The sequence below is a fragment of the Crinia signifera genome, chromosome 7 (genome assembly GCF_055691185.1).
Source record: "Crinia signifera chromosome 7, ASM5569118v1, whole genome shotgun sequence".
Lineage (NCBI taxonomy): Eukaryota > Metazoa > Chordata > Amphibia > Anura > Myobatrachidae > Crinia > Crinia signifera.
Genome location: NC_139223.1, coordinates 153327352 through 153341397, shown reverse-complemented (window position 1 = coordinate 153341397; position 14046 = coordinate 153327352). Strand labels below are relative to the sequence as shown.

The 14046-nt window shown below is 42.7% G+C and overlaps 1 protein-coding gene across 2 annotated transcripts in view; it reads right to left on the bottom strand.

Annotated features, from left to right (window-relative positions):
• Positions 1-14046, bottom strand: part of ACVR1 (activin A receptor type 1) — a 76358-nt gene that overhangs the window by 8114 nt on the left and 54198 nt on the right. For both annotated transcript variants that reach the window (XM_083154020.1, XM_083154019.1), the window contains 3 exons: positions 12816-12962; positions 4556-4831; positions 487-684 (listed from right to left, as the gene is read on the bottom strand). In XM_083154020.1, the coding sequence (XP_083010146.1) occupies positions 487-684; positions 4556-4831; positions 12816-12962 (621 nt within the window). The remainder of the gene's footprint in view (positions 1-486; positions 685-4555; positions 4832-12815; positions 12963-14046) is intronic.

The window sequence follows — 14046 nt, the reverse complement described above, 5'->3', positions numbered from 1 at the left end:
TTTCATAAATATATAAAACAAACATATGCAAAAAGCAAACACAGGGGGGCCTCTGAGGCTAAGGGGAGGGGGCCCGGTGACTTATCCCCTAGAACCCCTGCTTATGTGTAACACTATATTAACACGGCCTTTACTTCTTGATGAACTAGGCGTTCTGCAGCTGGAAAAAAGCTTACTTTTTTATATTCTGATATTGCAATCATTCAATTAACAATTTACGTGCAACAGTTAAGCTAAAATGGCCATCTATTTGGCACCGTCCTATAAGACCTTACCACAAGCTTGCAAAGAGTGCCAGACAAACACTACAGAAAAAACAAACAGCAACGCACAAGCCTCTGAAATGGGTGATAGTTCAGACACAAGTGAGACACAAGGAACATTTTACACATCAAAATAGCTGCTTGAGCCAGCAGTTCTAAGAATATCTAAGCCAGGAGGGAAAAAAGAGAGTCAACATGTGGTACAAGTATGAAAACAGCTTACCGTTGCTAACCATACGCCTGGCAACTTCCCAGAGGACCAGACCAAAAGCATAGATATCAACTCTTTTGTAAGAGTCAAAACAGTCCACTTGTATAGTCTCATCTAAAACTTCAGGAGCCATGTATCGCTTAGTCCCTACTCGGGGGTTATTCCCAACATCAAGCTGATTGGTTGATTGAGAGTGCATAACAGCCAATCCTGAAACAGAAAGGAGCAGATATTAGCACTGTAGCAACATCAATTAAAAAAAAAAAAAATTCAAACTGTAAAACAGAGATAAATAAAAGTGGAACTGATGAAATGTTGATTCCAAAACCGTGAAGTATTATTACTTTTTTGTGATTACGTTTAGTGGTGGCTATTGATTTGGTCACCAATATTTCAGCAGTACTTAAATAGGACCATCAATAATTGACAATCAATGGGCTTCCCTAAAGTTCTGATCTTCCCCACACAATATTGCCGAGATACATAAATTAATACAAATGCAGGTAGTAGTTGGTATAATCTATCTATCTATCTATCTATCTATCTATATATGCCAAGATACAACTCGTCAGTGCGGTCATTCCAAAGTACTTGGTTTGACTGGTGACCCACTTAATCTTTTTGCACTACACAGACACGAAGTAACCAACTGGCTCCATAAAGAAAATGTATTACTGTATAGACTACATAAAGTCATAAACATCTCCCATAAACTAGCCAGGGTAGAGAACTGCATCAGTGAGACGCACTGCCTAGTCGAGTACAACAGTGACAAAGAAATCTAGGTTACAACGATAACACATGCTTTAAACGAAAAGGACATTACTAAACACTGCCACCTTCTGGACATCCGTGATATGAAACTTAAGACACCAGGAAGGACTCTAGCAGTAGACTGTTCTAATTCAGATGGCCAATATGCAGCTCCTAGACCAGATGATGCCACATGTACTTCTCTCCAAAAAGGGATACGATTGAAACCTGGCCTTGGTAAGATGTTGTTAAAAGAAAACATTTACTCATAGAAACCATGAAATCGGACAAAACACTAGGCAGGAGTTGAGAGCAGCAGATAAAGGATACTTTATCTACTACTAGCTACCAAATCAGATGTTGGTTTTCATTTGATCACTACTAGAACAACAGTATGATGGTTATTAGAATCTTGTTAACTGGTGGTTGGTCCTCCTCCAGGACACAGCCATTACTTAAAAGCCTCATAACCCTACTCAAGCAACAGTTTTGAAGTCTGGTGACTGAGGCAGTGCGACTTATCCGGACACCTTGACAATCTTTGAGCTGTCAGTGTTTGTCATCGGTCAATGTTCTCAACAAAAAACAGTCTAACTTCAGATCCCTTAGCGCAGCTCTTCCCTGTGTAACTCCTTGTTCTTGCCTTCATTTTGTTATTTTTCTTCTTTGTGACCCACATTGATTTAATTCTCTCCTTTGTCTCATTAACTACCTCCCCATTTCCTCTTTCTAATGCAACTGCTTCAGTCTTTTGTTCGCCCTTGTACAAAGGAACACGAAGCAGCGTAGAATGGTCCTTATGCTGCAGGGTATTAGAACACTCGTCTCGGCAAGCTTTCAGAGGTAAAAATAGAACAAATCACTATTCTAAATTCAAAAATACAAAAGTTAGGAAATGACAGATGTTCTGCGCTCAACCGTTCTTATTCTCAAAAAAGTAAGGTGCAAAAACATATTTTTAGATTACAGCATTTTCATGGGAGCGGACCAGTTTACAAAGTTAGCCACTCGAAAATATATGCTGAAAATAAAAATCAAAACATTTATTCCACCTGCAGATCACTTTTTAAATCTTTGAAGTAGAATTCATCTTCCTGCAACTTTTACTAAATACACAGCCATAGTTCTGCAGTAGTAAGAATGATTTATGCTCACAGCCTTTAACCCTTTGAGTGCTTTATTGATTACAGTTTCTTATATAGTGCACACATTCTGCAGCACTATTAACCTATCAGTATATTTTTGGATTGTGGGAGGAACCAGAGTACCCGGAGGAAACCCACACAAGTACGGGGAGAATATACAAACTCTGCACAGTGAGGCTGGTTTCACACAGTCCGGCTCCTGCCGGACGGGAAATTACCGCACGGCTTAAAAGCCGTGCCGCCCCTACAGTGTGTGATGGACAGCTCTGTGTCCATTCACACTGGATGGTTACGGCGCGGCCGCCGGGTAGCAGCCGGATCTTACCACTGCAGTGTCCGGCTGCCGTGCCGTGGCCGTCCCGTTCTGCCCATTCAGTGTGGTGTGGAAGGCAATGGGCGCCTTCACACACCACGGAAATTACCGGATACTTACGCCCGCCCCCATGTGACGAGTAGGGCTGGCGTACACCCAGTCAGACTGGAAATGCCAGTCAAACTGTTTGGACCCATCCCCATGTGACGAGGGGGCGGGGCCACAGGATCTCCAAACCGGACCATGTGAAAGGTCCAGAAATCCGGCTAATAGCCGGACAAAGTGGGTCCGGCTTTTTTCCGTCCGGTCAAAACCGGAGTGTATGAAACCAGCCTTAAGGCCATGATGGGAATCGAACCCATGATCTCAGTGCTGTGAGGCAGTAATGCTAACCATTACACCATCTGTACTGCTCTATCATTCATCATGATTACCTGTAATGTTTACCTTACAAAGGATTTTTTTTACATATTTGAATTTATATAACAAATGTGAGCACCGCCGGCAGATTAAATTGGCACTCAAAGGGTTAACAATTTTATTACGATGAAGGTACATAAAAATGCCAGCCCACATAAGGGCATGGGCATGGCAGAGAGGCACAGACATAGTCTTAAACATAATTAACAATGATTATCCAGAGAATGAATAAATAAAATAAATTCCACCCCCCCCCCCCCCTCCCCAAGTTATTCTCCAGAGACAGACAATCAGAGTTAATTATAATTAAGACTAGGTTATATATACACCTAAATCTCCCAGAAGTTGCGGGAGACTCACTTTGTCCCAGTCCCTCACACTCCTGGAACAATGGCTTACTGTATACTCCAGCAGCTTGCCCGCTTCCCAGTTAATTGGGCAGGATGGGAAGATTAACATATGGAACTTGGCTAAATAACATCTTAAGGAGGTTAACCTCCAGCCACGCCACCCAAAGTCTGCAGAAGCATCTCCTTTCCAGGCTTCTCCCAGAGAAGAGTCATTTAAAGCAGGAAGTATGGTCTAGAACATGGGTGGGGAACCTTTTTTGTGCCAAGGGCCGTTTGTATGGAAAAAAAAAAAGCCTTTGGGGGGCCATATGTAAAAATGTATCTTACAAATTGTCCTGCTGCAGCCATCCCATGCTCCGGCGGCTGCCGCTGAATAGGACTGACAGTCTCCAGCTGCTGTTGATTAAGAGGAATCTCATGAAAACAATACTTATGTAATATCTGGGCTCCCATTTTTCTTATGAGACCGCGTCCGCTCGCCACGCTTCGGGCACGGTGGCTTGCTGCGCTCACCACACTATATAAAATCAACTCCATGCGTAGTTGGATAGTAGGGGTATGAAAAAATGGGGTGCATTTAACATGGGAGCCCAGATAATACATAAGTACCACGAGAACTACCGACCTCTCACAAGAATTCACCTGTACTTGACTCCAGGCAAAGCCGCCGGGCGGGCCACTCAGCCAATGAGGTTCTCAAACCCTTGTCTAGAACCTCATTATGGAATATTGTTTCTGCCCCACAATGATGACTATAGGAAGAGGACATCTGTTGCCATCAGTATATATGTTCTGATTTCTGCATTACATGCTGCACATACACCAACATTAAAGGCCTCCTACTGTCATACATGGGTAGACGTATGAAGCAGTAATAAGGAAGGAGAAGTGAGTTAGAGGATAAGTGGCCGGTGGCAACTAATCAGCACCAAAGTAACATCTATCATTTGCATAATGTAAAATTATACAGTGCAGCTGATTGGTTGCCATGGGCCACTTCTCCTTTATCACTGCTTCATACATCTACCCCACAATATCTTCCAGACTCACACAAGCAATGTGGTTATTTGAGGAGCCAGTAATCACTATAGGACATTTACCTAGATCCGCTATACAGCACTGCCCGTTCTTCCGCACAAGAATGTTCTTGCTCTTTAAGTCTCGATGAGCGATGGCAGGCTTCCCCTGGGTACCAAAAATCTCTACATGTAAGTGTGCCAACCCGCTGGCTATGGACAGGACAATTCGGAGACAGGTCACAGTGTCCAACGTGGTGACTTGCATGTAATCATAGAGCGATCCCATTTCATGGTAGTGCGTGATTAGCCACAACTGTGTGCTGGAGTTCCTGGAAGTCATGTCCGAGGCGATAAACCCTTGAAATATAAAAAACAGGAATAAAGATCAATCAAAATCATTCTAATATGTAGACATTTAACTCCATTAGGTCCCGAAAAATGGGTTGTACAACAGCAATACAGCCTGGGAGTAAATTTATTTCCCATTTTTCGGGACAACAAAGCCTACCCTGTGCTGATATCAAGATAAGCCTAGTATCCAATGAGGGGCCCTCACTAATAGATTTACCCATATTTTATTATTTAATCATTTATTTTAATTTTGGCTTGCTGTTGTTTTAGAAAAAAAAAAGTGCCAAAGTGTAGTAGCCTATTGCAAAATTCTCTCTAGCGGAAGCTAGCCATAAGGGGTATTCAGACTGTTGGAACGTCCTGACAGTTGGAATATCGATAGTTTTCACCAGCTTCCGTCGGCATATTGACAGTCGGTATTCAATGTACTGTACCAACTGTCGAAAAGTCCGCAAATTGACTGAAACAGCCGCAGATGGTCGAAAAATGGACGTGAACGCGACAAACCACAGCAGTTTCTGACAACAAATCAGACTTTAAAAAGTCGGATCTGTTTTGTCGGATTCTACCTTCAATGTTATCGGAAACAGCAACATTGAATAGGCGAATGCAGATTTCCCTTGTCTGGAAACACCAGCACATACTGAATACCCCTTATAAAATGAAAACCTATTTTGATGGTTTTCTCTGGGTTCTCTGAATAGCTGTGCGAATGAAAAATAGCAATCAGAGTGATTGCAGGGTTTGCTACATGTAGGGGTTAAATCAGTAATGCTTGAGGAAAGGAAGACCAAAGACTAGTAATAATGTCAGGCCTGGGCAACCTGCGACAAGCTATTGTGACACTACACATCCCAGCATGCCCTGCCATAGTTTTAGCATTCCATAATAGCAAAATGATGGCAGAGCATGCTGGGATGTGTAGAGTCACCACAGCTAGTGAGCCACAAGTTGGTCAGGCCATATGGTTTGTATAGGGAGTTTTCACAGTGACTAGCTCGCTTTAAAAGAAGGTACTGTAGGAAAAGCATTATGGTAATAAAAATATAAATACATAAAACTTCTATGGGGCATAACAAAGTGTTTTAAACAAGACAATAATAAAATTGGCGTTATTCAATGCCTTATGGCGAGCTGTGACTGCTAGCAGTTCCGATAGCTCACGGGTCAGTATTTAACAGACCCCCCCTGCACTTGCCTTTTCCACCTCACTGGGTTTTTCCAGCAAGGTGGAAAAGGCGAGTGTCGCCGCTATATGCAGTTAGCGCTATATGAATTAGTAGGGAACCTCGCAGTTCAGAGGAGTTCTCACCATCCGGTGATGGCAAGGATTCCCCTGGAACATAGAATAGGGTGAGCGCCTGGAGAGGGGGTTAGATGGTGAGGATGGCTTGTTTTCAGCAATCCTCGACGAAAACAAGACACCCTTTACGCTTCATGCCCAAAGAGCTACTCTGTACATTCAAACTATAATGGCTACGGACGGAGTCCGCCGTACTCTTACTAAGGACATTGCCATCACATTCCACTCATACTATTCTTGATTATATAAATCTCAGAGACCCTGACTCTCTGGAGTCCCTGCCTGATACTCGGCAGCTGATTGCAGACTCTCTCCGTGAGGTAGGTCTCCCGCAGCTTTCAGAAGCTGACAGCGCCTGTTAGACTCCCCCTTCTCCATTTTGGAGCTTGAACAGGCTCTTAAGGAGACACCCTCTGGAAAGAGCCCAGGCCCCGACGGCTTTACTATATTCTACTGTAAACTCTGCCTAAAATGCTGCAGGCCTTTAATGAAATCTCCAAAGACTGTGGGTTTTCCTCCCAGACTCTAGAGGATTTTATTACAGTCATACTAAAGGAGTGGAAAGACTTGATGCAATGCGCCAGTTACCGCCCGATTTCAATCCTTAATGTAATGTAGACGTCAAGCTGTTCGACAAACTGGTGGCTTACAGAATGAGGTCCCTTCACCCAATATTAATTCTAAATCAGGCGGAGTTTGTCCCAGGGAGTGAACAAAACAAAAATTATCGACCTGATACACTTAGCTTCACAGGGCCATACTAGAACGGTAGTGTTGTCTACAGATGCCGAAAAGGCATTTGACAGGATTTCCTGGGTCTTCATGGAATACAGTAGGTTTTAGGTCACCTGGGGTTAGGTCCTGTCAGCTTAGGTCGCATCCTGGCACGGTACAGCTCCCCGGCTGCAAGGATTAAAATTAACAGGACCTTATCTGAACCGAAACTAGACATGGCTGCCCTCTTTCGCCTATTATTTTCCTCTTATGCATGGAGGCTCTGGTTAGTTCCGTTAGACTTAACTCCAACATTTCTGGCATCATGGTGCAAGACAAGGTATAAACTCGCATTGTTCGCAGACGATTTGTTGGTAGTCTCCGGCCATCTCGATACCTAATTTGATGTACGAATTTCATAGATTTAGCTCCCTGTCAAACTTTAAAATAAAGGTTTCAAAATCTATGGCAGTGAATGTGTCAATGTCCTCTCAATCCTTGGAGACCCTCAAAAAATCCCCCCGGGTACTTATGTACTATCTGGGCTCCCGTTTTTCTTATGAGACCGCGTCCGCTCGCCACACTTCGGGCACGGTGGCTCGCCACGCTTCGGGCACGGTGGCTCGCTACGCTATATAAAATCAACTCCATGCGTAGTTGGATAGTAGGGGTATGAAAAAATGGGGTGCATTTAACATGGGAGCCCAGATAATACATAAGTACCCCCTCCCACTTACATGGCATCCCAATAGCTTCAAATATTTAGGGGTAATAATAAACACTGATCTCACGCGCCTCTTTGATGTGAACTTTAAAAAGCTGCTTACTGAACTCGTTCGGATTTTCAAAACTGGAGCAACAGGAGTCTCCCTTGGCTGGGGAGAATTAGCGTAATTAAAATGAATGTCCTACCTAGGGTTTTATATCTCCTCCAGACACTCCCAATTCATATCTCCAACACTTGGTTCCGAGATTTACATAACACGGTTAGAGAATTCGTTTGGGCTAACAAGAGACCTCGCTTCCAACATTGTATACTCTTTCGTTGTAAAACACATGGGTGGCATTCAGTTGTACTACGATGCCATAGTCCTTAATAGGATTATGGAATAGTCCAGATACCAGGTTGTCCTTTCCATCACCACTAGCTCAATACCCATGGTGCTCAAAACCACCCCCCCCCCCCCCCCGCTTCTCACCCCACCAATGGCCCCACACTATCCCGTTGGTCTAGGCTTAGACTCCATCCACATGTTTCATCCAAATTCTCCCCCCTGACCCCATAATTTGATAACCCTGATTATCTCCAGGGTATTTCGGGCTGAAGCTTTGACTCATGGCGGTCTAAAGGACTAACAGGTGTCAGCCAGCTGGTGGAGGCAGGTGAGGCGATTCCCTTTCCCATCATACAATCAAAGTGGGACCTACCACCATCGGATATATAGAAATATCTTCAACTGAAACAATTTGCTCTGAGTGCTAACATTAGACCTGGCTCTACTAGGCCCCTGACGGTTTTTCAGGACATGTGTCGAGATTCTTCCCACCCGACCCCTTGTCTGTCAAGATGCTATCGATTTTATAGAAAATAAGTTTCCAGTCCTTCTTAACTATACAAGGGCCTGAGGCTTGGACCTACAGCTTAATGTAACTGTGAAGGAATGGGAAAAATGCTTTCAGGCCACATTTATTAGCTCGATTAGCTACTCAGTTATTGACACACAGTTTAAAGCTATGTTGCACTAGGTACAGATGCCCTCTGACACTTGCTAAAATGATCCCTGGTGTACCTGACACATGTTGGCATTTTTAAAAAGAAAAAATTGGGATAGCTGAGGAAGGAGAAGCATTCTCCGAAACGCGTTGCTGTTTCATCTGCCAGTGCACTTGCACTTTTTTGCCACTTCGACACTTTCAGAAAGGACGCACTTGCACTTTCTCCTGGGACCCTTACCCTCAAGCCTTCTGCGGTGGTGCCGCAGGTCTTATTGCTTTAAGAAAAAGCCCACCGCAAACATCATTTAGGGTGAGGTCTATTATCTGTACTATTCCCAGTGTTTTACAGTGTCCTGGTGTATTATGTATGTATTTTAACATGAAATAAATTGTTGTTTTTAAATTCGAACAACTCACATTTTATTTATGAATGTGCGCCAAGCTAACCCAATTTTTTCTTTTTAAGTATTCAGTACAAGGAGGACGGTATCCCTCCTTTGGGAATATAGCAGGCTGCGAATTCATAATTTATGCGCATTGAACACAAGTAAATTATACAAAAGTGACATGTTGGCATTTTGCCATGGCCACAGGCTCCCCAATACATATTTGGTGGGACTGTCCATCACTCCGCCCCTTCTGGAATGTTGTTATCTCAATCTCTAGGTTAATTGTGGGTCCTAACGTCCCCTCAACGGCAGCTTTCTGGCTTCTCAACATAGTTTCTAGCTCCCTATCAACCTATAAAAAGTCTTTGTGAAAATTTCTAAATAGTGCAGCCAAAGCGGTCATCCCTGTGCGTTGGCGTAGCACCACTCCCCCTACCATAAAGGAATGGTTCAACGGGATAGCTACTGTATGTATAGGTTTGTGGAGGAGACGAGACCAACACCAGAAAACCAGCAGAAATTCACAGCCACATGGCTACCTTGGCTGGATTTCACTTCTTCCCAGATATACCTATGGTTTAGGTCTTAAAGAAAGCCCCCCTTTATGTTTGCACACCTAGTTAATCTCTGCTAACCATCACAGCAAGGACTCCTACCTTTTTGTAGGTTTAGTTGATTTTCTGGGACAGCCGCTGAATACAATCCTTCCCTATTTCCTCTTTCTCCTATTCTGTATTTTCTCTTTTATTTTATTTTTGGATATTTACCTTTTTGTCAAGTGTTCTCTTGTGTAAGCAGGATTGCTACTTAAAAATCATACTGTTGGTATTTTTTGGGGACATTCTTCTTGGTTTCATTATTTCGCATCTCCAGCTTTCTATTGCCAATCAGATGTATTCTTATTTCATTCCCAATGTTTCATACAATATTGCCTGCCTTTTTGTTTATGTTAACGATCTCAAAATTAATAAACATTTATTGAAAAAAAAAAAAAAAAAAAAGCCAGGCAAAAGTTATTTAAAAACTTTGCTGTATTATAGAATTGATTTTCTTTAACCAGGAGCTGTTGCAAGTTGCTTACTTTTTATACTATGGTACTTTTAGAATACACTAACTAAAAAGCACTGTAACATCACGTAAGCAATGGGCAAAGCTCATGTTTTTTTAAAAAATAAGAAAAAAAAGCACATACAATATGCGTAAAAATGAGCGACGAGCTAATCCAACTTCTAATCTCCATAGCTCATCATGGCTTATTTCAGAGCGTCGTGTTCTTTATCGCAAGTACAGACTCATTCTACTCCTCACCTACTGTTTTTACTGGTGTTAAAACTTAATCCAGCTATTAAAAAGTGAGAACCAGCAGCAAAAGGGGTGCCTGCCTAGACAGTAACAAACGGCTTGTAAAACTGTCCAACAAAAGTGGATCTGTATCTAAGCTGAACGTACGAAGCCCAAGGCACTACACATGTACACCCATTTGTACAGATATTCAAAAAAGGGATGTACCCAGAACCTTATTTTACACATTCGAGGCCAAGCAAAAAAAAACCCCCTAAAAATATATAATACAGCTGCACTGTTTGGACATGAATGAATATGTACAGGTGGAAGGTGAAATATAATGAATTGTCAAAGAGAACAAAATCGACTGGAATGCATGAATATGAGAAACAAAAGGAAAAATAAAAAACCCTCTGGGAGAGTAATGCCCAGTACACACGTGCAATTCAGGGTCACTTCAATTTCGATTTTGACTATGTAGTAAAAATCGAATCAAAATGGAACAGGTTTCAGGCGCATTGTATCCCAATTCAATGCCGATGCGCGCTCCTATTCAGTCTATATCGAATAGAAAAATAGACTCAGGCAAGACTATCTAGTACAGATCTGTACTATATACAGATGGAGCCGGGCTCCCCCTTGCTAGTGAATCGCCAGACTGTCCTCGCTGGCGAACCCGCCAGCAACGAGGCGCTCCATCTGACTAAGACGCGTCTCAGTTTCCGGGCGGCGAGGCCACGGGAACCCGGTCAGTCTCCGCTTCAGGGAGACGGACAGGGTTAGGGGAGGCGGCGGGGACCCGGGGGAAGCGCCGTCGGAAGGGAACGCGCACGCATCTCACGCGCGCGTCCCCTTTCGCAGAGCAGATGGCGGCTGGCGATTCTGCCGCCATCCCCTGCAAAGACAAGGCCAGCTTTATCTGTAGTTAAAATCTAATGAGTACACTTCTGATCCTGATCGAAACGGGATTGGATAGAAAAGAAATCGTTTAAAAAGAGGCTTAGACAGATACACTGTTTTAAGAATAGATGTGAATTGGAGCATAGGTAGTGATAAATATTCAAAGTGAACAATTTTACTTTAAACATTAAAAATAACTACCCGTCAGTTGGAAGAACCCCTAAAGGAATGCACAAAAATACCTATAAGTATTAGAAACTTAAAACAAAGCGATCTATAAAGAGTATTGTTTAATGGTTTAGCACACGTGTATTAGAGAAGATCACATGCCTTTACATTGGATCAACAGACAATGGAACGCTTATTGCCTCAGAAGCTTGCTGGTTGTTTTGTACCACCCATATTTATAATTTAAACAAAGAAACTCCATTATGCCTCATACACATGGACGCTCTTCCTGCCTTTATTGTATGTTAGGTCTTCGCTAAGAAGAAGTCTCAGCGACGTCAACGAAAGAGTCCCAACAGCAAATAAATGTTCTAGACTCTTGTACAGTCTATGCTTTATTCTTTGGGTTTAAAGTCCAGTAAATTGTGCTCGTAACGGACAGAAAAATAAAATAAGATGGGTGACTAGCTGCAAGACATATTAGCCCTAATAGACAAATTGCACATAATTTATATTGTAGAACTACCATCCAGGTAGACACTAATAAGCCATTGCAATCAGCATTACCCAGTGGTGTGGGTTGACCAAATTAAGGTAGACATACATTGGGTCGACCACTGAAGGTAGACAGGCCTTGGGTCGAACCAGACAAAAGGTTCGACGTGGCTTAGGTCGGCAGGGTCAACACAAGCATTAGATCAAACAGTCAAAATGTCGACAGTGGTTTCTCACGTTTTATTGTCCTGGATGTTGACATAGTCGACAGACATCGTATCAGAGTCCATGTCATGTCACAGGCACGGTGCCTCGATACTAATGGCAAACTATTATATTCTGACTCCCCGCCCTAGCGTATGGTAGATCATGAAATACCGTCTGTTGACACACGTCAGCTCAAAAAGAAAGTGTGAAAAAAACCCATGTCGACATAATGCTTGTGTCCATCTTTTGATCAGGTCAACCTTAGGCCTGTCGACCTTCAGTGGTCGAATGAATGTATGTCAACCTTAATGGAGGTCAATCTAGTGACTGTATCCCTTAACCCGAACGTCACTGGTTCCTGATTATATAGTGAAGAACCGAATAAACCTGAAACATTAAAATTTGCCGTGTCCATGTTGATCAATTAGGAAAATAAATCTTCAGGCATACCAGACTGACGCAGCCAGAGCCTGGGAGCCGTGGATGGTACTTTTCCATTAACAGTAGTTGCTATTAAACAGTTACTAAAACAAGTAGCTGTCTCACATTCCCATTAGCTACAGCCATCTGGTAAGAATGCAGGACAGGCTTCTGCTAATTAAATCCTCACCGTCCCAAACTGAACATTTAACTGCGCTCCTAACGCCAGGCCAAGAATTCCCCCCATGCTCACAATAGCCCAAGCCCAGTTCCATCAGCAGCCGGTTTGAGAATTCCGGATGTCATGGACTAAATCCAGCAGAGCCTTTAGTTGATACTCTGGGCTGTGAACATGCGTACCGGGATGTGTGCTGCCATGCTCGGCACGGCTTACCTAGAATATTTTCGTGTCTCAACAGCACTGTGTTGTATAATTCGGTTTCCCTGAACCAGGATTTCTCATCCCGGGATGAGAAAATCTTCACGGCGACGCTTTCTCCTTGCCAGAGACCACGCCACACTTCACCATAACGACCCTTGCCTAGGAAATAAGAATATAGCATTAGAAACATCACTGAGATTTGGAACCATAACATCCCCAAAGATCATTTTATTAGGTTTCAAGCAAAAAAAAAGAAATATGGCAAATACCTGTGCACAAGTATGGTTGCCAGGGAGAACAGCAGAAAGAATGCAGGGAACGCCACAGCACTATGTGTGTACTAAAGCGGCATACATGTACATTACAATAGGTTTAATAGAACTCAGTGAAGGGTAAACAAAAGCTGTTTATGTGCAATCCTCCATTAATAGCACAGCTGTATTGTCTGATTCTAGAGCAGTGTCTGACATAAGTGAATCTTTGCCTTGAGCAGCACAGGACACATGAAAATCAAAAGAGTGTTAAATAAGAACAGCTGAAAGACAATCTCCACTAAAGGAGAACCAACATTGCAAACGGAATCTCTTGGCACAATCCCATACATCTAAAAGGCACTTGATGGTAATGGGTCTTATATTATCACTGCGTGTTGGTAACCCGTCAATCTTCCTGCCAAGAATATTATAAAATTCCCACTTAATAGATAGTTGGAGCTTCACACAATGGGAAAACCCTTGCAGGTATACAGCGATGACACAAGCCTAGACCACACCAGAGCTTAGTTACACGGTGTATTCTTTCCAAAGCAATAAAATATAATGCATCTCTTGTGTCGCTGGCAGCTCAAACGTTACTCATTCAGCAGATAAAAACACCTTACAATTGGCTAAAATGCTTCGCTATAACCAGGAAATGATTCATGGGAGTATTAATTAGTGAAATAGGAGGAATTACAGGGAAAAATTCTTATTTTTAATATATTAAAATGGAATATTACATTTCACTTTATAAATGATACAGTTCCTAGAACTAGATAATTAAAATAACACAGTTGCCAACTCAGATTGCAGCATACAGAACTCATTTAAAGTCCGCAGGGGAAACAGTGGCACCTACAGACAGTAAAATGAAAAAAGTATTGGTGCAGCAAACTGCAGTGTTAGTAACATTATGGGTGCTTGTTTCCTAGCACGGCGCCCCCGATTTTGATTGAAGTGCATCTTATACAATCGCATAAAATACA